Here is a 25267-nt window from a genome sequence, read left to right as displayed (position 1 = left end):
CTGTTCCCTCAGACCCGCCTCCCTGTCCCCACTTTCCACCAGCGCTCCCTTCTCCATGTTCACTTGACAGATGAGCAGGTGACCGGGGGCACTTTGCCCCCTTCCAGCTCTTGCTTTCTCACCCTCCTGCTGTCTCTTCTCCTCCAGGAAGCCTTCAGGGGCCCCTCGCACCCTCATCCTTCGCGGCTTTCTCTTCACTCCGAGGCTCTCACCTCGGCAGCATCCGGCTGCCCTGAGTTTGCCTCTCGTTGTCTCGTGACTGCTGGGCTTGTGGGCCCAGAGTGATTTCCTACCCTGTAGGGCAAATATTTATTAAACATGTCCTGTGTACCGTGTCCTGTGCCCAGGACCACAGATATCAACTCTAAACAACCTTAGAGGCTAGAGTTTAGAAGACAGGTAAACAGGCAGTTACAAAATATCACTGTGCTGGGGATAAATGCAGGAAGCAGTGGGATCCACGCTGGCTGGGGAGGTACGGGTGGTTATTAATTACCCAAAGGCAGAGGAGGAAGGAGATTCCAGGTAAAAGGAACCACGTACAAAGGCCAAAAAGCTAGCTTACATCCTTTGTCCTCCCTCCTCCCTTTTTCCTTCCCTCTTTCTTCCTCTTTGTGTATGCTGACAGAGCACCCCTGGCTTGTCGGGGGCCCTTGTGCATTTCTCTGTCCCCGGGGTAGCCCACGTGGTAGGTGCTGGGAACTATCACGTGTTGATTCAATCAGCCAACAAGTGTGTGATGCCTGTCACATGCTAGAACCTGTTTGATTGATTGAGGTGAAAGTTCTAAAGCATTTCCTGGCAGTCACACGACCAAGCTCTCTTCCCCGCCCTGCCCGCCCCCTGCCCTCCCTGTGGCTAAAGAAACAGCAGAGGGAAAACCGTTCTCGGGGGAGAGAAGTGGAAAAGGAGGCAGGGTGGATGGCAGCTGCGTGTGACCTGTGTGCAGCTGTAGGTGCGAGACCCTCTCTGGGGATGATGAGCAAATGGAGGGTGACTGCAGGTCGAGGGGGTGCAGGGAGATGAGCAGGGGGCACAGAAGCTAAGGGGTCAGGCTGCCCAGGTTCAAAGCTCGGGTCCTCCCCCAAGCTAAGGAAATGCCTTTTACAGAGCACCTACTGTATGCCTGACATTGGGCTCGGCACTCTCTGTTCATTGTCTAATTTAACTTTACAGCAGACAGTCAGGTGAGGGTCAGCACGCCCACTTTATAAATTAAGTCCCGGAGGCGTAGGTGATGGGCATGGGTCACGTGGCTAGCAGAGGCAGGATTCGAACCCAGGTCCGCCAAGGTGGAAGCCGATCCCCAACCACTGTTCTTCCCACTGGTGAATGCAGAGCCCTCAGTAAGTGAACCTTCAGCCGCCCCCCCCGCCCGAGTGCTCACTACAGGCCCACCGGTGGTGGGAGGGTGGGAGAGAGCAGAGCCCGGCGGACAGGAGTTTGCATCACAGCTCTGCCTCCAGCATGACCCTGGGGGTGGGCCTTTCTTTGCCTCTGAGCTGTTTCCTCAGCCTTCACTGGGGGCAGTCAGAGGACCCATCTCGTTGGGTTGCTGTGAAGCTTAAGTGAGGTGCTGCCTTTAAATTATCTGCTTATCACACAGTAAACACACAAATCGCTATTGTTTTTATTTTATGGCTTGTAATTTCTATAAACCCATTCTCCAGCTTAAAAGAGTTTTCAGTCTAGTGGGGCAGTAAGATTGGATTCACTCACTTGAAGATAATTAACAGCATTTTGTAGTATAGATGAACTGTCAAATGATGGCTCGGTCAGTGCTGGTACAGAGTTTGGATAAAGAAGTTGCTGTGGCCCAGAGCTGTCTGGAAAGTGCCCCTGGGAGAGGTGGGACGTGAGCTTCACGCTGAAGGATGGCTATGTGCAGGAGGAGGGGTAAGGAAAGGGACCATCAAGCATGGCTGTGGAGGTTGGAAGCGATAGGCTGGGCCAGACTCCAGGGTCGGGCTAGACTAGGTCCCGTGGGCAGGTGGGCAATGGGGAGCCATTGAGAGTTCTTGAGCAAGGATGTATTTGAGGAGAGTGGAGGGGTCCCCGACACGCCTCACATTGCACTCTGTGCTGGGCAGCAGCTGCCTTCCTTCCTGTTGGACAGCCGCCCGTGGGTAATAAACGAGGGCCCCCCAGTGAGAACATTGGAGCAGGTAGTAACTCACTCTGCAGAAGCCAGACACTGCTGTGGCCCTGAATCACAAGTATGTTGTGTAACAGTTATGACTGGCCCGGTGCTCTGACGGTCATCGTATTGACACCGGGAAACCAGTGCTGCCTCTGTGCCAGCACTGGCACCACAGCCTTTACGAGCCCCGTTTATAGACCCAGCACCCCTGTTGATGGTGAGGATTGTAACACTGCCTTTGCCACCTAGAAGTGCAAGTCATAAATAATCTACCAGCACAGGTAAGTCTGAGAAAATCTATATAATATCCCAGCTGTATTTTAAAGGAAAAGCAGAAAGGAAGCAACTTATAATAAAACAACATGTGTTTCAACATGTAAAGGCTCAGACACAGACATAATCTAGTCGACGGGTACCAGCACCACCCTGGAGTGATTGCATTTGGCTGCGAGATGGGAGAGCCACATGTTGTCTGTACTTTTCCTCTACGTTTTACATCTTGAAATAAGAGCTAGCACCTACATTATTATAGAATCTCCATGAATACCATGGCTACAAACATGGACTCATAGAAGGGAGTGGCACTGGCTACTCAGGTTCCACTGGTGGCATCGCCGGTAGTGACGTGATCTTCTTAAATGATGGATAACATTTGGTAAAGCACTGAATAAAAGATAGTACCATCCACCTTCAATTTATATGGTAATTGCATTTCTGGAAAATTCAGTTTATATTAAAATGAAGTGAAATATACTTTGAGGTTATATGTAAAGCAGAATCAGATTCTAGGCTTAATAATTATAAGCAACCCACACCCATGAGTGTCTGGTGGCACGTTTAGAAATCATGAAAAACAGGGCAGTATTGTTGTGCGGGACTGTCCCCATGCATGCAGGATTGCCAGCTTTCCTAGGCCTGAGTCATTAAATGCTGACCCTCAGTCTTTGTGGTCACCTAAAATAGCCCTATGTGTCTCCAGGTTGCCCTTTAGGTGACAATACTGCTTTTGCAGCAACTGCCAACTTATCTTAAATTGTTTAACCTTTGCAACAACACTTTGAAGTAGATGTTTTCATTCCCATTTTCTGGATGTGCACACTGAGGCTTGGAGAGGTGCCGTAACGTGCTCAAGGCCCCAGAGCTGGGACCAGAACCCTCTCTGTTTTTCTGCCTCAGGAGAGCATTTAGTACTGCATTAGTGTTTTATGGAACCATGTGCCTTAAGGTTACTTCAACATGCATTTATTAAACACCTACTGGATTATAGGCACCCTGGTAAGTCCTGGAGACACAGAGGCAAATACCTAAGATGTGGTCCCTGTGCAAAGTGTGGGCTGGTACAGAGAGAGGGTGGAGTGGGGGGTCATGGCTCAGGAAAGGAACAGAAAGAAGTTCAGGGTGGCCAGTGCACAGTCCTTGACAGGGAACGGAGGGAGACGGGTTGGAGTGGCAGGCAGGGGTGGCTTAGGAAGGCACCTAGTGAGATGCAAGTGGTGGAGAGCCACAAAGGGCTTAAAGCAGAGGAGTGTCGTGACCGGGCTTTCTTTAGAGAAAGGCCACCATGCTTGTGGCATGGGGAATGGGTACATGGGACCTGAGGCTGCATTCCACATAGTAGTCGTTCGGTGGGAGGTGGTGGCAGCTTTCAGAGAGAAGAGGACGGTTTGAGAAATACACAAGGGTAAGCATCCACCCTCGGTGACTGAACGCAGAGGGTGTCGGGGGCAGAGAAGTCCAAGCAGCTTCCTGGCTTGAGTGCCCGCGCTTGGTGGAGCTGTTGAGTGAGTTGGGGTGGTGTCAGGGGAGGGAGAAGTTGGGCCGGAACTGAGGGAGATATGCCTCTCTTTGGGGACCCGTTACGTTTGCAGTGCCTCTGAGACTGGCAAGTGGAGATGTCCGGGTGGTGGACAGGAAGCCTGGAGCTCGGACAGAGGGATGTGGAGTAGAGTCATCAGTTTGTGTGTTAGGATTTCTTTACCTGGGGCCCAGGGATGCTTCGGGGGGGGGGCCCTGAAACCCCTCGGAATTGTATAAAAATGATGGGATCAGGGGACTTCCCTGGCAGTCCAGTGGTTAAGACTTCGCCTTCCAATGCAGGGGGTATGGGCTCGATCCCTGGTTGGGGAGCTAAGATCCCACGTGTCTCACGGCCAAAAAACCAAAACATAAAAAAACAGAAGCAATATTGTAACAAATTCAATAAAGACTTTAAAATTGGTCCACATCAAAAAAAAATTCTTAAAAATAATGATGGGATCATGTGAATAAGTACATTTTTCTAGGGTATGAGTCCATAGCTATCATCTGATTTTCAAAAGGGCCTGTGTCCCCCAAAAGATGAGAAACGTCTGACGTGCCATATTTTACCTGTTCTAAGTTACACTGTTATTTTATATGCCAGAAGGTACATAATACGTCCAGTGAAGAAGGATGTACGTCAGAAGCAGAAATACTGCTAGTTAATCTGCTCTACATTACCTTCACATTGGTTATTCCTTTGTGACACATGAAATAACCACACCGGACTCTTGTTGCTTTGAAGATTATTTAACTCTCCCAAAGGAACCGGCAGGTTCTCCTGTCTGCAGGTGTATTGTTTGAGGTACGACAGCGATCAGTTTGCATATACTGCAGTAACAGCATAACCCAGCTTCGTCTACTGGTGCGTATCTTCTCAGATCCATAAAGTACTTGGTTGTTTCTCTGCAAGAAAATACAGGATCGTGATCATTTCTCTAATGATTTATATTTGCTTTACAGTATCAACTTGAACCCTCTGTCTGTGAAACACAGTGTAATCTTTTAAAAAGACGTTCTAAACATCAAACAGCAATTGATTTAAATTAAATTGATTTAAAATATTTTAACCAACAGAGCCCGTAACTCAGCCAAAGTGATGATGAAAGGATCAGCTCTGAGCCAGGTCCCTTACACTCAGAGAGTGCTAACTACATGCCACCTGGGGGACATCCTGATTTCAGAGACAACAAGATAAATAGTGCTAAAAGAACGCATTTTAGAGTTGATGGAATTAAAGCTCTGGGAACGGGTGGGATACCCAGGGAGAGAATTCAAGAGAAGGACCGAGGCGTAAAGATATGGGACTTGGGGAGATGAGCGGTGGAGGAAGCCGAGTTCTCTGGGAAGTAGAGAAAGGCTGGTTGCGGGGGGGACCTGGAAGAGAGTAGGAGAGGGAGGGCCCCCTGCAGCTGGCCACGCCTGGGGAGGGCAGCATCGGGGCTGCAGGGCAGTGGATCCCGACTGTGCGTCTCTCCCTTTCAAAGGCTTTATTCGTTTGAGTTCAGAAGTTGAACTCAAAGAGGACACAGTGAGGTTGTCGTGTAGGTGACACTATTATCCAAGAAAGAGACACAGAAGGAGGAACAGATTGGGGGAGAAAGTAACAATTTTTGTTTTGAGCATGAGGTTGTAGGTAGGAAATCCAGGTGGATGTACACAAAAGGGTGTTGGAAGTATGGGTCTTAAACTCAAGAGATACCACTGGGCTGGTGAGAGACATTGAGGATCATGAGCACATCAGTGGCCCCAAGAACCGCAGGAGTAGGTAAGAAAAGCCACGGGAGTGTGTAGAGAAAGAACAGATGTGGGAGGAGGCCGGACTTCCGGGAAACCGCTTAGAAATCTGCAGACCCAGCAAGCAGCCACCATGACAGCCAGAGGGCAGGGCTCACTCCTGATCTACCTTCGCATCCTCTATGCCTACTGCAGTAACTGGCACATGACAGATGCTAATCAGAGTTGGCTGACTGGTTGATGAATTGATGGAAAGAATGTGTGAAAAAATGAACTGGTAAAAGACTAAAACATGAGGAAAGGAAGCAGGAATGCAGAAGCATCTAATGGGGGAAAGTTTTTAAGCTGGGAACTGGGAGAAAGACGTGTCCGTTAATGAGGTGCCCTGGTGTCCTTGGGGAGCGGCCCTTGAGTGGAGAATTGGGAAACAAGACAGATGGCCATCACCTGAGGCAAGAACAGGAGGCAAGCATGGATTCTTCTTTCAACCAATGAAGCTGTTTTGGAAGGAGCGTGTTGCAGCTAGCACAGGTGGTCTGGGAAGGACCCGTGTTGCTCAGGACGCCTGAGAAAGGGCCCAGGAGAGCCCCCCAGTCGTTGCCCTGTGGGATGGATGAGAAGCTGTCTGTCTTAGGGAACAGGTGATGCTTACAGGATCCAGGCAGCATCTTGCCCTTTCTGGCTGCAGACACAGCCCCTGAGCATGGACGCTCTCCTCTCCCCTCCATCACTAAGAGTGTGTTGAAGACTAAAGTAAGAGGACATGGAGTGGTGTTTCTTGTTCGATAACCTCCCTGCACCAGTAAACCCTTGCCCGGGATTTAGGGGTGTGCTTTCATGGTGCCCTTGGTTGCCATGGCAACAGCAGCCTTCTAGTCCAAGAGAGATGGATGGTGTTTAAATCTCTATAAGCCAAGGTACCAGTGTCTTTTCCAGGCCGTAAATAATAGCTCCTAATGCTGGTGGAAGCTTGGCTAGGCACTGCATGGAATATTTATGTTCTTGGGCTATTCGGGGGATTCGTTTTCATTTTTGTGGTCTTCGTGGTGGAGATGTGTAAAAATCAATAGCATTGACTCTCTCGCTCATCTTAATTCACCATGAAATAGGCTTAAACACCAGACTCCCCCTTCCAGTGATTTTTTTTTTTTTTTAGGTATCCTGTGGACAAGGACTTGAATTGGGCTCCGCAATCTTTGTGCATGTGGTTGTTCTTTAAGTCTCTTGTCCCCTCCGGACACGGCTTCCCTGCCACCATGCAGATCTTGTTTCTTTCCTAGAGGTGAGGTTCCTAGGCTGAAGCGCCCTGTGCGCCGACCCTTCTTGTTCTAAAGAATGTATTCACACAGCATGTTCTAGATCAGGACTCCTTGGGAGCAACAGGACAGCCTGTTCCCCTTCAAAGCCCAGCTCCAGGAGGACCTCTCTGGCGACACATTGCCACCTGAGCTGCCTCTGTGTCCCTGAGCTCCCACTGCTGCTGTCCCCCCAATGGTCCTTCGTCATGACTGTCACTGTCTGGGTCTGGCTCATTCATCCGCATGATGTCGAAGACCAGCACAGGACCTGGCACCCAGTGGACTTAATAAATGGCTGGTGAATTGAATTGGACAGAATGTCCTTTACTTTCAGATGGAGAGGCTCGAGCGAGAGCAGGCTGTTTGCACTGAAAGCCCGTTGTAGACACATGGGTTGATGTCCTGTTTTGTCCCATTCATTCTCACTGGGTAGCTGGGGTCAGAATGGGCTCGTTCACCAAGTGTTTACAGCTTTCATAGGCCTCAACGAGGAGCACGCAGAGCACGCAAAGATAAGGCCCTTACCCTCAGTAAGGGAGAGGCAGGTGCACGAGAGTATAGAATGAAAAAGGGCTCAGGAGGAAGGAGAGCTGTTGAGTAAGGGCTGCTGTGCCTGCTGCTGTGTAGACACTGGCTCATGTAACTCACACCTGCCTTGAGAGGTGGGAACTGTTATCCACATTCCATGGACTTAAGAACCCACGGCTCAGGGACTTCCCTGTTGGTGCAGTGGTTAAGAATCCACCTGCCAATGCAGGGGACACGGGTTCGAGCCATGGCCTGGGAAGATCCCACATGCCGCGGAGCAACTAAACCCGTGCGCCACACCTGAGCCTGCGCTCTAGAGCCCGCGAGCCACAACTACTGAAGCCCGCGCACCTAGAGCCCGTGCTCCGCAACAAGAGCAGCCATCGCAATGAGAAGCCCACGCACCACAACGAAGAGTAGCCCATGCTCGTAGCAACTAGAGAAAGCCCGTGTGCAGCAACGAAGACCCAACGCAGCCAAAAATAAATAAATTAATTGAAAAACAAAACAAAACTTATGGCTCAGAGGGATTGAGTCAATCTGCTGCATTATTGTCCGCACTTTACAGAAAAGAATAGGAAGACCTAGAAAGACAGCTTGCCAAAAATCAGCCACATACATAGAAAGCACCAGAGGCTGGGTTTTGAACTTGGATTTTCTGGAGTCAAGGCCTATCCCGTATCTGTGTGCTGTATTGCCCAGTGTGCTGTAGGCTATGGAAGGAGCATTTTGTCCTTCCTGGATGGCCTCATGCTGAGACCTGGAAGACATAGTAACTGAACTGGTCTTGAAGACTGGCGAGATGTTGGTAAGTAGAGAAGGAGGAAAGGAGCTTCTGGGTGAACAGAAGCAAAGTCTTGCACGTGGGAAAGTGCAGGGTTTGTTCGGGGAACACAGGGAGATGTGGTGTGAGATGAAGCTGCCCTTGAATTCCCCGTGGGGCTGGGTAGTAGTTGAGTGTCGGCTTTGGAGTTGGATGGCTCTGAGCTTGAATCCTACCTTCTTCTATCTGGGCAACCGTGGGCCAAATACTCTAATTCTGGGTGCCTCCGTTTCCGCCTCTGTGCGATGGGAATGATAATACTACTTTCTGTCTTTTAGGATTCGATAGCGTAAGAGTAAAGCATGTAGAACCAGCAATAAAAACTAGTCCCATCATTACGTCATTACTAAGTATCCCCTGATCTTCCGTTTCTCCCAAACTGAGCACGTTCCCTCTTGAGCCCTCTGCTTTCAACCAAGATGTCCCTGACGACTAAATAATAAAGCCGTGGGATCTCAAGGTTGGAACAGGCCATGGGTGTGGATGATCTTTTTGGTGCCAACCATCAGCAAGAAGAAAGAGTGACACCATTCCCTGGCCTCCTGAGATGTTGGGCTTCCTGCCCACAATGCCCCAACCCTGATGATGAGATTAGGTGTTGAGTGAATCCTTCTCTCCTGAACTACCAGGGCTGGGAGTGGCATTTTGGGGTCAGTGTCCGAGAAGTCTCTGCAAGTTCCTCTCCATAAGCTGCACGCGAGCCCCCAGCAACCACGTACCCCTCAGTGGGGAGCCCCTGAGCCCCTTCCTCGCGGGGTTCCTGGAGCCCCACAGTGGTTGGTGATGTTCGTTTTCCTCAGCTTCTCCAGAAGTCCGGCTTCCCCCTTTGCAGGGCAAGCTTCATCCCTGACATAAACATGTCTGCAATGGCACATCTGGGACCCGTCCTTCCCTCCAACTCAGCTTTTGAATCCCTTCTATTCTTTTAAATTGGAATTCTGTCTTAACTGGTCCAGCCTGATAGAATGTCTTCCATTCCATCTAAGCACCCCCTGCCCCCTGGCCCCTCAGCCGCTGCTGGAGCTAGGACTTCAGAGGATTCCATCCGTAATGGCCCCTATGGCTCACTCCCACTGCCTTCCATCCTTTATCCCGGAGTCTGGCTGCTACACCTCCTCAGGATGGCTGTGTACACTTCTCTCTGTCCTGACGATTTTTTTTTTTTTTTAATCTCTGAGTCCTGTTCACTCGATTCACCCAGATTTTCCAGCCAATGAATAACCACCTCTTAACACCAGCCTTCCACTGCCACCACATTGCCAGTCACTCCCTTTGTCAGTAAGGGGATCCCATAGGGATTTCCGGGAGACACCACTCTGTCCCTCCCCATATAGCTAAGACAGCCTCTCTGTTTGCATTTCTGAGCCCCCAGATATGTTGTTCTTGGCCAGCCAAGGCCACTGGGCTGGAGGGCATCGCGTCTTGCCTCAGTGATACCAGCAAAGGCAGTCAGAATCCTTCCAGTTATTGAGCGGTCGGTGTCTGTGTCATGTGCTTGGCGTGGTGATCTCTAATCTTCACATCGACCTTGGAAACAGGTGTTATCTTCATTTTACACTGAGGAAGATGGAGGCCCTGGAAGGCTGCAGAGACCTTCTAACCCAGGCACACAGCTTTGTACTTGGTGATGGTGTCCACACTGTCAGGTCAGTCTAAACTGTGACAGAGAAGGTTGGAACTGTGGATTTCCAAGAAATGGTGATCTCTGGCAGGTCTGTTCTAACTTCTCTTTTAATATGATGGACTGGACCTTTCTGCAGGCTTCCTGACTCTATTTATTCCTATTCCTGGTTGACCCCAGGTGTAGGATGGTCGCTCTCAAGAGTCCACGTTCAGATCCTCAGGTTGTCCTCAGCATCTTCACTTCATTCTGAGTAGAAGGGAATAGTGCGGATCATCTGGGAGGGTGCATTCACTTAAGGAAAGGTGGCATAGACTAAGATTGGGAGCAGGCCCTACCCACAGTCACAGAGGTAGTCAGGGGTTAGATTCAAGGGTTAGATATTTAGGTTACATGTTTGACTCCTTGCAATGAAGACCTCAAAGAGCAATAGCAGGAAGAAGATGGTTCACTTCTCTCTCCTGTAACAGTCCAGGCATAAGCTGCCTGCTTGTGGGGACCCAGGCTCCTTCTGTTTTGTTCCTCGGCCTTCCTGTGGGTGTTGTCCCTATTTCCATGGTCTAAGATGGCTCGCTACCTGGTCTTCATTCCAGCCCGTGGGAAGGGCAAGAAATAAAGGAAAGGGTACAGCCCTTCCCTTTAAGGATACAACCTGGAAGTTGTATGTGGCACCTTTGTTTGTATCCGATTGGCCAGAACGTAGTCACATGGTCACACCTAGCTGCAAGAGAGGCTGGGAAATGTCTTTATTCTAGGCAGCCGTGGATCCAGTCAAAACTTAGGGGTTTTGTTACTGCTGAAGAAGGGAGAGTGGATCTTTGGTGGGGGACAGCTCAGAGTCTCTACCCTTGTGGTGGGATGGGGACTTAGAACCCAGTTATCCCTCCCTCCCTTGTTGCCTCTCAGTTCTAATCCTGTCCCTTGTCACTTTCCCTCACTCCTCCGCCCAGCTCAGGGCTGATGCCATGTTACCTGGATCCCAAAGCAAGCCAATGTTCTGGCATATTCTTTTAGGCTCCACACATGTGCTAATGACAAACCACTGTCACTGCACAAAAATGGAAACTTTAGCTCCTCGTGGAAATATTGCTGCATTGCTAAAGTACTGTTACCTCCTTGAATAGTGAATACCTTCAGTATTTTCTTTTGCAAACATGATTCCCTCCACCTATGTAGAATTTGGTTACTTGAAACAGAATGTTTTTTCTTCGTTTACTGTTTCTGCTACAGCAGTCTAAGAACACCTCTAAAAACGATGAAGAGGCCAGATGTGTCCATGGTGACCTCCCTTTTCAGATTCTCATTCTCCCGGCAACTTGTTCCTAGAGATCAATAACATCTTAATGGAAGTTATGCCAGACTATTTGGTGCCTGCTGTAGCGTTCTTTCCTAGGAGTTCAGGTAGTGCTCTCTCAAAATCCAAAGCTGGGAAAAATCTGTTGGTGTTCAAAACAGTGATTCTCTAAGGATTGGATGTTCAGTACCCTGCTTTCCAACCAAATGGGATGGGCAGATGTACCCCAGACACAGAGGCAAACATGGCTGGGGTAGCAGGCAATGATGAGTTGCTGCCAAAAGTCAGGCAAGCTGGGCCCCTGAGGTTAAGGACAGACAGAGGAGCAAACAGGAGTTGAAGACAGGAAAGTATTGTGTCGCCAGGTTTGCAGCAGAGAGCCCAGCACATGTGGTGGAGAGGGCAAACTCCTGATCACTGACAGCTCTGTGACCTGGAACAAGCCACTTCTCTCTCAAGCTTCAGTTTTTTCTTTGTCTGCAGAGTGGGGATAGAACTTATTCAAGTGGTATTAAGATCAGTTAGAGATACTCTGTGACACATCTCAGGCACCTAGTAGGTGCTCAGTTAACCTCAGTGTCTTCCAAGCTCCAGCTAGCTGGCTAGAGGAAGGTTCAGCCCAAGTCAGGATCAGGACCCTGGAGAGCTCCAGGGAGTCCTGGTCCTTTGAAAAGGGTTGTGCTGTAGACAGGGGTCCCCAAACCCTGGGCCTCGGACCACGCAGCCTGTTAGGAACCGGTCTGCACAGCAGGAGGTGAGCAGTGGGCAAGCGAGCGAGCGAAGCTTCATCTGCCGCTCCCCATCGCTTGCATTTACCACCTGAACCATCTCCACACACGCACCCACTCCCCCCAACCCCACCCCCGCACTCTCCCCCACCCCCCGGCCATCTGTGAAAAAATTGTCTTCCATGAAACCAGTCCCTGGTGCCAAAAAGGTTGGGGACCGCTGCTCTAGGAAACACTGCAGTTGTGGGGATGGACGTCAGCTTCATCCATCCTGTCTTTCTCACACATAGGGGAAGTATTCTTTCTCCTGGCGGTCCACAGGGTGATTTTGGTGGTATATGAGCCCAGATTAAAGAACATCCCATCACATAATGAGACAGTATTCCCTTTTCATGTGTCTTAAGGCAAAAGGTGCAGTAAGCTGGCTTATTTTTTAGCACCTCTCTGACACCTGCTATACTTGGTTTTGAACTAAGAGAGAACACAGCTCAGACTCAGAACCTTTGGCTTAGAATTTAATCCCGTTTTATCTTCATTGCATTTATTTTTGCATTTATCTTCTATTTGTGGTAAGAGAGAATGGTTTTCAGTTTATCGCGGCAACTTACAGTTTTCTTATTACATAATATTTATTTAATGTAAAAGAGCATATTGATTTATAGAAAATACTAAGTAAATAATGCAAAGATGATACGTGTATGTGGCAAAAAAAAAAAAAATTGGCCAGATGGTAAGAGTGATTACAGTTTGGATTAGTTAACCTCGCCTCATTGTCGATGGTAGAATGCCAGCCCAGGGAGAGCATGGAACTTGCCCGAACTGCTCAGCAAACTGTACCTTCTGACCCTGTGGTCTTGGGTCCTTGCGCCAACACCACCCTGCTAGCTCAATGCCTTTTGAACAATGCTCAACTTTCCAATTGACTCCATTATCCTAGAAAACGTAGGGAGGGGCAGCCCTTCTTCAACTTTCGTGGCATTCTCAGTGATCTGACCATCCCCTCCCCCTATGAAATAAATAGCTTTGTCCTGGAAGTAGGGAGAAAACACCCCACAATTCCAGTATTGGAATGCAAATGAGCAATTAGAGTCAATTAAAACAGGATACAGTACAATTACCACCAATTGTGCTAACCTTTATATTCAGTAGGACTTGACCTGCTAAAAGGAAATTAAACAATAGTGAAACAAAAAAAACCCAACCCAACCTCTTTCTGAACCAAAGGGTGTGCTTTGGTCAGGAGTCTCCTTTCAGAGGCCTGAGAGGTCTGACAGCTGAGACCCTCCTCCCCCCACACCCACCTCTCTGGGTCCAAGCCACCACTGGCAGTGGCCAGGAACAGCCAGGCTTGATGGTACCTTGTCAGTGACCTTATTATGCCCGTAAGCAGACCCTGCATAATTTAGCATAATGCCTGAGCCCTGCTTGGCTCCCTTCCAGACAGATCCTAGGGCGTCAGACATCTTGAAACTGAACTTTCCACCTGAACTTCCTTGCCCTCCATCAGTGGACTCGCCTGTCTTTTAAAGCCACGTCTCCTGTGGTTTCCTTATTTATGAACACTCCCTAAAATCCGATGCAATTTTCTGAACCCCATTTTATGTGGTTCTAGCATTTCAGATGGACAAAGCACAAGAGCTATTCTGAAGACCTGCATTCTAATCTCGGGGTCCAGATGTCAGACTACTGATTTGTTTCTCTAACGAATATTTATTGAGCACATTGTATGTACCTTATGCCAGCCTGGGCACTGTGGATACAACAGAGAATGTAAAAGACCCAACTCCCTTTTTCTGTGGAACTTACATTTTAGAAATGTTAAATTTGCAAGACAATAAAACAGCTGACAGAGAACAGCTACAGTGCTGGGCAGATGCTGGCGTGACTGAGGGATGGATGTGGGGTGAGGGGCAGGGAGGACGTGGCAGACAGGCGTGGTTTATAGTGAAGAGGGTGGCTCCTGACGTAAGACTGAGGTACTTGAAACCCACCACCGGGGGCCTCCCTGCCTGATGTGGACAGTAGATTGGACGATATCGCAGCTGGAAGGCAGGGCCCCTGGCTGTGAGGAGTCCTCAGCCCTGTGGGGATTCAGGCGTACCCAGGACTAACGCCTTGGGTGGCCCAGGAGCCGGGGATGGACGTTCCGGACAAAGGGAGGCATGAAAAGGCAGGGAGGCCTGAAGGAGGCCTGGCATGCGCCCCAGCGGCGGGGAACCTGGCACAGTGAGAGCAAAGTGGTTGGGGGAAGGGTGGAGACCGACGGAGTCGCACAGCAAGTGGGGGCAGCGCCAGGGTTGGAGCACAGGGTTCCTGACGTGAAGCCCAGCCCTTCGCTCTGTATCCCACGACCCTGAGTGAGAGACTGGGAGGTGGACTCAGGAGCAGGAAGACACAGGCCAGATTCTTATTTTTAAAACTTGGGCTATGGAATGGGGCTGTCACATGACTGAGAAGAAAGGTGATGAAGGGCCCTGCCGATGAGGATGAAAGCAGGGTGTAATTTCGAGTATAGTTGGAGATCACGTTGGCAGGACTTGACGCTCCTGCTGGGATGTGAGGGCAGCCTCGGTGAGGCTGACTGCAGCCTGAGCACGCGCAGGACAACCTGGAGGTGCCTAGACATCCCAGGGGACCAGATCTGTGCTCATTTCCACATCTTTGGCTGGTTCCATACCTTCCCCGCCTGACTCAGCTCTCCCGTTCCTGCTTAGCCTTGGAGACCCAGCTCCAACCCCGCTGTCACTGCCAAGAGAAGGCCAGAGCCCTTCCTGGAGACCCTCCAACCTGCCTCTCTAGCCTCCTTTCCCGGTTTCGCGCTGCTGTGGTGGGTTCATAACCCTGGGCACCTCATCTGTGTGCACACATCCAGCAGTTCTTGAGCACAACACCTGGTCTCACCATTCTGAGGGCCGGGACTAAGGACCTGCAGTGGATGGTGAAGGCATGAGTGAAAAATGGACTAGAGCAAGGGGAGCAGATAGTGGGTTCTTCCCAGATGAAAATGGGGCTGCCTGGAGTCCCACGCGGAGGGTTCTGGGGCCACATCCAGGCTTAGCTTCAGGGTATCATGATAGGGGGTGATGTCTGGCATGGGCACAGGAGGGATGTGGCAGCATGTGTACCATTTACGTGCAGGTTCTCGATAGCCAGATGTGTACTGTTTGGACAGTCTCCAGCTACTCTTGGGAAAAATCAAAGGTGATGTGCACGTGTCTAGGACGGCTGAGGGTAGAGACCGATTGCAAGGGGCTTTTAGGAGAGCTGGGCCAGCCATGCGTCTCAGTTTTCATACTGCTCTCCGCTTGCGTGCATTACATAATGACCCTCCTGAACCACCTTTTGTACCCGGCTCCGGGCTCTCCAACATCAGCTTACTAAGGGATTGTTCTAGCTGAGGCCTGACACCCAGTGGTTTCACTTTGGCAGGCTGACTTGTCCGCGCTGTGGTCTTCGGGCAATTTACCTGAATATTTTATTTCCCTTACGGTTTTACAAAATGAGTGTCAAAAGGAGGGTGTGGGTGCCAGTGGAGAGAGTGGAGTTCTCCTAAATGTCCTATAGAAGCAGAGCCTCCATTTAGAACTCCAAACATTGGAATTGTTTCAGAATACTCATCAGCCACTTAATAAATCCTGCCCGTGTGCTGACTGAGGAGCAGTCTGCTCTGTGTACCGCCACGGGCATGGCAGGCTGCGTGTGGCCAGGTTATAAAGGACCCCTGATGCCACACCAGTGGCCCAGTCCGCTCACCACAGACCAGACAGAGCACAACCAGCACGTTTAGTCACATCAAGATGGTCCCATAGATGAAGGCCAAATGTCTGTGATTTTCGTTTGCTCTTACGTTTTACGGGATAACATCTTTTTCCCTAAATTTTGTGAGCATTGGGGGTTAAGCTCCAGAAATATCATTCATCAGGTCCTGGGCATTTTGGATAATTAATCTTCTGCCGTACAACAGAGACCAAAGTGGAAATTATACGATGAAAGCAATAGATTTTAGCCTTCCCAGCTTCATAGACATAAGCTGGTTGATTAGGGGGGTTCATTTTGAAGGAGGAGAATCAAGCATTTGTGTGAAATGCTGAAGATCTGTGATAGATTGTGCCTACAAAGCTAAGGGAAGTGGAGATTTTATAGCAATCTTAATTAGCTCTCTGGGCAGGAACCATCGACATTTACTGTTTACTGGTCTCTAATTTATTATTATTACTAGTATCGTCTACTGGTCTATAGCTATATATTTGACTTACTTTCAACTTCTTTGGGTGACCATATATGTGACAGCAAGAAATTGTTTGTATTGATTATATGCCTTGTCGATTGAGCCAGTGGTTGATCTGGGGCCATGGACATCGAAATTTGTGGGGCAGAGTTGTGGGTGGCCTGAGGTGGGTACCATCATGGTAGGTTAGGAACGGTGTCTGGATGAAATCATCCAGGGTGTGTTGGCAGGACCCATGGACACCACCCCCTGCTGCTTCTTATTTCCCGTTGTTCAGGACTGAGGTTAAATCCCTGCTTCGTCACTTACCAACCAAATGACGTAACTTCTCTGAGAGTCACGTCTCTAAAAATGGGGAAAATAACACTGAATTTGCATTGCTGTCGTGGGAGTCACATATACAGCCTCATGGTTGATTGCATGACCTTGAAGTCAGACAGGCCTCCTTGTGAATCCCACATCGGCCATTCCTTAGCTGGGCCACCCTAGGTGAGTTAGCAGTGACCTCTCTGACATTCCTCATATCTAAAAAGACAGTACTCATAACTATCTGAAGAATGAATGCCTGGTGTGTGGAAGTGGTGAATAAACATAGCAATTTCTATTGTCATGTGCAAAGTGCGCAGCATATAGTAGGATTTTATTTGTTCCTTCTTCCTTCCGTCTCCATTTCCCATGTCCTGAGCTCCTATTCATCCTTTACGGGACAACATCTGGATCACCTCCTTGGAGAAGCCCTCTCTGACTACCCCTGAGATTAGCTACTCCCTTCTCTGTGCTCCACCATCCTTTGCGTTCCCCCGATTACACAGTGCATTAATTATCTACCTACATACCCGCCTGTCTTTTCTGTCAGTGGGAAGCCTCTTGAAACAGAAACTTTCATCCTGTGACTCCCATTCATTCAGGAGTCTAGCTCAGTGTTCGGTACATAGGAGTGTTTAGGGTTTGTGGGTGAATGAGTGAGTAAATAAATAAATGAGTGGAGTTAAGTCCTGAGCCACTAGTGAAAGAAACCCTGCATTGCAAAGGGGTGAGAGGCTCCAGAGTGATGGAGGGATTATGATCTTAGGTCCTAGAGCACAGGTTCTTTACTTGAGGAATCTGAGCCTCTGGACCATCCAAAAGCTGGTGCACGTATCTGTGAAAGTGCACACTTGGGGGAAAGGGGGAGAGGGTCCATAACTGTCATCAGATTCTCAGAAGTGTCTGTGGCCCCCAAATATTAACAAGTTGATGCTCTAAATAGGTGGAGGGATGAAGTGATTGGAGGAGAGGATTTGACGAGGGAGAACAAGTAAGACAGGAGGGGACACTGAGTCCTGAGGGCACCTCAGGTAGAACAGGAACTCCTGTGCTCTGTCAAGGTGTTGCTGTCTCCTTCTACGCAGCTTTTGTTCAGGAAAGCTTAGGGAAGATTTCGTTCCTTTCACTGCCTTGATTCTTGCAGATTCCATGGGCTGCAAGGGTCTCTCAGGTTCATGGGGTCCAATCGCTTGCTTCCAAGCAGACCAAGCGGAAATGATTCCAGGAAAACACTGGGTCTTTCCCACCCTAAACAGCTCCCATCCTCCTCTCCCCCTCCCATTCCCTTCTCTGTTTTCTCCTCTCCTCTCCTCCCCTCCCCTCTTGGGGCTTCCCTGGTGGCGCAGTGGTCGAGAGAGTCCGCCTGCCGATGCAGGGGACACGGGTTCGTGCCCCGGTCCGGGAAGATCCCACATGCCGCGGAGCGACTGGGCCCGTGAGCCATGGCCGCTGAGCCTGCGCGTCCGGAGCCTGTGCTCCGCAATGGGAGAGGCCACAGCAGTGAGAGGCCCGCGTACCGCAAAAAAAAAAAAAAAAAAAAAAAAGTTGGTCTTGACCCATTAGTGAATTGACATGAATTTAAAGGGCCATGACCAGTTTTTAAAAATGACACAGTATGATAGAAAATATTAGAGTGCATCACACATGTGAGATGAGCATGAGTTTGTGAAACTTCCTGTTTCAGCTCTATGTGTGTATGAGTTGTGATATCGTATACATTGCTTTCTTCCGTTCTGGTCCAAAAAAGATTGGAAAGCACTGATACAGCACCACTGTGGGCTCCCAGTAGGTGCTCACTGCAGGACCCAGCCTTGAGGGGGTGGGTGCGAGAACAAGCTGTGTTAGGGCTCACTTCTTACCGCTGCGCTGGGCGGCCCTTTGCTGCCAGCAAGAAGTTAGGGGCCTGCCGCGTTGCCTGCCACTGTCGCTCCTTCTTGATTGTTCCCTCTCCTCTCCTGGCAGGTGGTGTATGTCACGGCAACGTTCCCCTACATCATGCTGCTGATCCTTCTGATCCGGGGGGTCACGTTGCCCGGGGCCTCCGAAGGCATCAAGTTCTACCTATACCCCGACCTCTCCCGGCTCTCCGACCCACAGGTAAGAGTCGCTGGCTCCGTGCACAGCTGCCCTCCACCTCTGGGAAGCCTTCTACACGGAGCCTCAACGACCCACTGAGGGAAGTCTGTGGCCCCTTCTCAGAATAATACTTTTCAATGCATAAATTACATACACAGGGAATCAAATACATTGAAATACAATCACCAAAACATGAAAAAAAGAGATTTATGACATGGTAATGTAGCAATATCCAGCATGAGGTGAATAATTTCCATGATTTCAAAGCAGTGATGAGCGTACATGATATTTGGAGAACTCTGTACAGTGATATGAAAATATGTGGGATTTCTACCGATTACAGTACTGTGGTCTGTTGCCTGCCTTTGTAATTGAAGGAAATGCTAAATTTCAGTTAGAGGTCATTTAAAATAAAAACACACTTTTTTCTCCACCTAAGAACACAGATCTCTGCAGGCGTGCTTCTCTGAGAGAAACTGGGTCTTTGTTGGTGATTCTCCTTGTGGGGGTAGGTCACAGAAACAAAATAACTGGCGACCTGGCTAAGCTGTCAGTTGTCTTTGGAAAGGCATCAGCCGTTCTGAATTCTGGGTAGAACTGTTTATGCCGAAGCCTGTCCAGGTGGGTAGGGGTGGTGTGCCTGCAGGGGGGAGGTGTTAGACAACAGATGAACGCAGCGTCTTAGGGGCCCAGGTCTTCGCAGCCTCCACTACTTGTTAGAAACTCCTGGGGAGCTTTTGAACATCCTGATCCCCACCCAGAGCACAACCCCTACCATTTAAAACAAACCCTCTGGGGGTGGGTCTCAGGTCTCAGTATCTTTTGAAGGCCCCCTGGCAATTCCAATGTGTGAAACAACATGCCCAACAGATATCTTAGTGGGTGAAGAGGCGCTCGTTTTTCTTTGAAAACAAACACAGATCGTGCCGTAGAGTGTGGAATCTGCGTTCAGCTGATCACGAGGCTTGCAAGCGATGTCAAGTCTTCCGTCTCTGGCTTGCGGCCGCCCCCTCTTAGGAGAATGGGGTTGTGAGGAGTGCTGGTTCGCGCAGCTCAGCTTGTAGCTCATTACGGTGGGTTCAGGTGGATGGCGGCGGGGCCCGTGTGCTCGTTTCTGTCTCAGTTTGCCCCGCCGTGAGGGCCCCGAGGCTCAGGCCCCAACAAGGAGCAGCCTGAGTTGCAAGCAGAATCCCAGGAAGAAAGAAATTAGCTCCTGACGACTGGCTTCACTAACTCCAACCTCCGATGCCAAAGGCTCAGTTGAAGAAGCAGTTTTGGAAAACAGATTTCCACAATCACTGCTCTGTGCATTTTCGTTAGGTCCACAAATTCTGCCTTGATCCGGATGGCCGTCCTGTTCCCTCCTCCGCCCACCGGCTTGCTTCTCCCGGTCCTCAGGGCTGGCCAGTCCCGAGCATCTCCCAGAGTTTCCAAACCTGGCTGATCCTCAGAACACCTTGGCACATGCTGAAATGCATTTTCTCGGGGGGCTGAGATGGCACCTGGGCATCTGTATCTTTAAGCTTCAGGGGCCATTCTGATGATCAGAAAAGTTGGCAAAAACCCAGCTGATACCTACAACGTTGGAGCCCTACACATAGACACGTGTGCACACACAGACACACACCACACGCAGAACAGAAGTGAGGCCAGGCGGTTCACCATTCAGACCCCCTGCCCGAATCATCCCAGTTTCCTGCCAGATCTTTCCTTTAGGCCTCTGGGTCCCAGGCCAGCACGTATCGGCGAGGCTGTCCTATGGAGCGGCTGCTTGGAGTGGTGGAAAGCACACGGGGCTGGGAGTCAGGACGTGGATTCTTCCTCTGGTGATGCCACTGGTCCTGAGTGACCTTCGCCAGGTTCCTTCTCTCTTTCTCCTTCTGGGCCTCAGTTCCCCGCTGATGACATGAAAGGGTGAATTCAGTCAGTGGTTTTCAAAGTAGATTTGGAGAGCCCTGAGTTTTCCATTAGCGTGAGTCGGCAAACTGTGACCTGCACGCCAAATTCGGCCCTCTGCCCGTTTTTATAAATAAGGTCTTATTGGAACGTGGCCATGGTATTATTTTTTTTTAACATATTGTCTGTGGCTCTTCAAAGGCAGAACTGGGTAGTTGAGGCAGAAACCATAGGACCCCCTGTATCAAGGGTTCCAAGACCTCCCCCCATCACCACCCCACATCCAGTGATTTAGTAGAAGGGCTTGCAAGACGTAGAAGAAGTTATTCTCTTGGATTTGGTTTATTTCCATCATCAGTGGGAGAAAAAGACACATCAGGCAAAGTCTGGAGGAATCCACACCGGGCGTAGAGCAGTCTCTCCCCTTCCTGACGGGAGAGGCTGCACAGAACGTCCTCTTTCTTCCAGTATCGAAATGCGGCAGCACGTGGGCAGCACGTCTGCCCAGAGGAGACTGCTCCGGACTTGGAGTCCGGGTTTTTAATGGGGGCATTTTATTAAGTGCATGATCGATCCTCTGGATTCCAGACCCCCATCAGGAAATCCGGCGTTCACTGTAAAGTGCATTGCTTGTGTGGACAGTCCAGGCAGGCTGGTCCATGCGGACAACCGCATCCCTTGGCATCATAGGGAATGTCGAAGCGGAGTTCCTAGACACCAGGGCAAGCCATGCCTCCTGGAGAGCAGCGTCAGGCCTGCTGTGGTAACGCTTTCCTGCATACCTGCAAAACATTAAATATTCACTGTTTGGCCTTTTCTAGAGAAAGTCTGCTGACCCCTGAGTTGAAGAACCTTCAGACACCTGTGAGGGGAAGGTTGATGGGCTCCGACCCCCACCTGATCCCCCCACTCCATCCTTGTTGCCCTCTGCCTCTACTGCCACCAGCCTCATTCAGGCCACCACCATCTCCCATTTGACAACTACAGAAGCCTCCTAACTGGTCTTCCAGAAGTGGCTCTTAACCCCTCTAGGCTACTCCCCACCCAGCAGCAGAGTGATCTTTTTGAAATATAAATCTGGTGGGCACCTCTTTGTTTAAATCCATTCTGGGGTTCCCTGTGGTCTTTGGAATAAGATCCAAGTGGAGGGGCCTCTGAGGTCCTCCGTGAGCTGCCTCCTTGCTGCATCCCCCATCACTCTCCTCCTCTATCATTCCACACCTTAGAATTCCAGATTTTGGGCTCCTTTCTGCCCCAGGACCTTCGCACATGCTGTTTCTCCACTGGGAACACTCTTTCTCCCCGAGACCCTCCTTCCCCACCTTGCCTGAGCAACACGCAGTCACCCTTTAGGGTTCAGTTTAAACATTATTTGGTCAGGCAGGTCTGTCCAAACTGCCAACCATGCACCCCTGGACTGACTTTCCAGAGCACTTATCATGTTTGCGATGAAATAATCACATATATATGTCATATATATGTATGACCTGTATGATTTATTTACTTTCCATTTATTTGCAACAGATATTTACTGAGTGCCTACTCTTGTGTCAGAGATTATTATAGGTATTAGGCATATGGAATTAGACAGTGGACAAAAGAGTGATCCCTGCCCCATGGAATTTATATGCTGGTTGGGGAAGAAGGTAGTAAACAAAATCAAGTCAAAGATGCCATCCATTAGATGGTGGCAAGAACCACGGAGACAAAGTATGGACGTGGGGAAAGAGTGCTGGAGAAAAGAGCTGTGATTCCCAACAGGTGGCCAGGAAGGGCCTCTCTGAGAAGGCACCTTGGAAGCTGGGTCTGTATCTGCCTTGCCCACCACTGTGTCCCTAGGCCCTGGATAGCTCAGTGCCTGGTACATAATAGCTCAGTAAATGTTTGCTGAATGAATATAAGAGCCAGAGCTATTTTGGTTTTTAAAGAAAGATTTTGTTGCTTTAGCAAGAAGTCTAAAAACCTCCAGCTCACCAGATCTGTGAGCTGTAATGTTTTTTGTTTCTCTCTCAGTAATGGCCAGAAAATGGATATGTTTGTGTGTGTCTCCACAGTCATAGCTGATTGTCTGGACAGAGATACGGATAGTGACCCCAGAGGGTAAGGAAAACAGAACTCAGGTAGCTAGTGTTTTTTGGAAGCTGGGGTGTGTTGCAGGAACGGCTCAGGAAAGGGAGGTCTGGAAAGGGAGGTGGGAACAGCCCCGAACCTGCTCTTGATCTGCTCTGGGCGCTGAAAGGCAGGCAGTAGAGTGTACAGTCATGATGAGTCTGCATAAGGGTTTTGATGGCTCCTCACATTTGGAGGCTAGTGCATCACGCAAAGCTTGTCTCCTTGTGGGGAGAGAGGGCAGCATCTGAGCAGGTCAGTAGAATCACAATGCCCCAGCTGGAATGTCTACTCGACAGATAGAGAGATCCAGGTCAGAGAGGCTGAGCCACTTGCCTGTGGCCACACAGCAGCTTCGCAACCCAGTGAAGACTTAGAGCCCAGGGTTCCTGGGTTCTGGGAAGGACAACTCCTAAATGAAGGGAGTGAGGTCTTAAGAAGAAAACGGATCCACAGCACCCAGTTACAACTGTTCCCATTTGTACATATTCCAGACCATGAAGAAGCAGAGGCCACTGGTTTTGACTCCTACTCTCCCGTTATTGGAGATGTGGCCTCAAGCAAGGTTCCTCACCTCTCTGGGGTGAGTCCCCTCTTCTCTAGAATGAGGATCTCAGGCTGTACTTGCCTGCCCCATCAGATGACCATGAAGGTCTAGGATGATGACGCAGCCGTGGAGGAATATTCTTTTCCTTTTATAGTTATGTACTTATTTTAATGTGCATTAGAAAAAAATCTGGGATATCAACCAAATCAAAATACACACACACACACACACACACACAGAGTTGACCCTTGAACAACACGGGTTTGAACTGTGTGGGTCCACTTATACATGGATTTTTTTTTTTTTCCAGTAAATGCTACAGTACAATGTGTGGTTGGTTGAATCCCCGGATGCGAGCCCCAGGTACAGAGGGCCGACTACGGGACTTGAACATCTGCAGATTTTGGTTTCCGTGTGAGGTCCTGGAGCCAGTCTTCTGAAGATACTAAAATCCACAAATCCTCAAGTCCCTTACTGTCGGCCCTCCGTATCCATAGGTTCTGCATCTGCAGATTGAACCAGCCACAGACCATGTAGTATTTGCCATCTGCAGTTGGTTGAATCTGAGGATGTGGAACCCGTGAATACAGAGGCCCGACAGTATACACACTCACGTGTATATATGTGACACCCCTCCCCACAACCTCACACACATACTCTGAAGGGTAATTTGGCAAGAACTTTGAAAACCAGAAGTGAGCATAGGCTGCCGCCCAAAACATCCCTTCTGTGTGTGCATAAGGAGGTATGCACATAGAGGTTTGCTAAAAAAAAGAAAAAGAAATAGTTTATCATAGGAAACATTGGAAATAAATATCCATCAAATAATGACTGGTAAAAAAATATATATATATGTGTGTGTGTGTGTGTATGTATATATATATATGCATGATAAAATAAACAAGGTTAATTTTTTTATTTTTCAAATTATGTTTATTATCTTGCCCTAACATTCTTTTTTGTAACATCTTTATTGGAGCATAATTGCTTTACAGTGTTGTGTTAGTAAGGCAGTATTAAATGAATATTAGAACAAACATGGACATGGCAAAAATAGTGCAAGTGAAAGGTGGTTGGCTGAAGTTTGGGCCACAGCCGGGGCTGGAGGGACATCTGGGTAGCGTTAGGACTTTAGGTGGCCACATGCTCCCACTCGACACAAGAGGCCAGCTCTCACAGAGAAAGTTGGTCGGAGAGCTGCTGGCTGGACATATTTTATCAGGAGGTCAGTAAAAGCCTCGGTCTTGTGTCTCTTGGTAGTGTTCCCCTTTTAGCCAGTGCAGATTTTTTTTTTTCTGAATAATCATCTTAAGTTAGTTTCCCATTTGTACTTCAAATTGCACCAAGAAGGAAAGTTCCTGGAAAGTGTCACTCGGTCTAGTTGTTCGGCTGCTCTCGGAGTGTGAACACACTTGTTTCGTGGGGATGATCTAGAAGTTGCAGTGTGCAGGCTGTGAGGGACTCAAGCGTTGATTCCGGGGCCACCTGGGTGGGGAGCTGGGAAGGAGAGGTGATGGGGACAGGTGAGCCACGGGGAGGTCATTGGTCCCCGGGGCTGCTCCATCCGGTCCCTGGGGAGTGGGGGGTGGTCAGTGATCTCAGGTGCACTGAGGGGTCAGCAGGGGGTGAAGTGAGCACTTGGTTGGGAGTCCTTCCTGATCTGCAGACCCCACGAGGACGGGCATCCCGTTAGTCCTGTGTACCACTCATCTGTCACCAGAGCCTGGCACAGCTGCACCTTACGTTATTCCAGATGCTCGCTGCATGAACCTATGTGCCAGACATCAGCGTGTAGAATGAGTGAGACCCCCCCTTCCCCTCAGGGGGCCCACAGTCTGGCGTAAGAGGGCAGAGTCACCCCTCCTCGCCTGAGTTCCTCTCCCTGTAAGAAGAGGGAAGAGGCACTGGGCGAGATCACAGCTTCCCGTCCTTCCTTCCAGTCAGCTGAGAAGAATGTGGCCGCTTGGTACTGATAACCGTCCTTGCGCCAAAGCCAGTGAACGATTCAGCCTTTTATACATACACCCGCGGGGATGGGAAGCGGCTGCACTCCTGCCATGCCTTTCCCTCTCATGCCTTCCAGAGGCTTACTTGGTGGGGACCTCAGGGGCGGGGGTTGCTGACAGCTGAGGCTACACG

General features: G+C 49.6%; 1 protein-coding gene across 3 annotated transcripts in view; it reads left to right on the top strand.

Annotated features, from left to right (window-relative positions):
* Positions 1–25267, top strand: part of SLC6A11 (solute carrier family 6 member 11) — a 121492-nt gene that overhangs the window by 35241 nt on the left and 60984 nt on the right. For all 3 annotated transcript variants that reach the window (XM_030840816.3, XM_060307840.1, XM_060307839.1), the window contains one exon: positions 18463–18597. In XM_030840816.3, coding sequence (XP_030696676.1) covers positions 18463–18597 — 135 coding nt within the window. The remainder of the gene's footprint in view (positions 1–18462; positions 18598–25267) is intronic.

This window comes from Globicephala melas, chromosome 11 (assembly GCF_963455315.2).
Source record: "Globicephala melas chromosome 11, mGloMel1.2, whole genome shotgun sequence".
Lineage (NCBI taxonomy): Eukaryota > Metazoa > Chordata > Mammalia > Artiodactyla > Delphinidae > Globicephala > Globicephala melas.
This window is presented reverse-complemented; position numbering and strand designations above follow the sequence as displayed.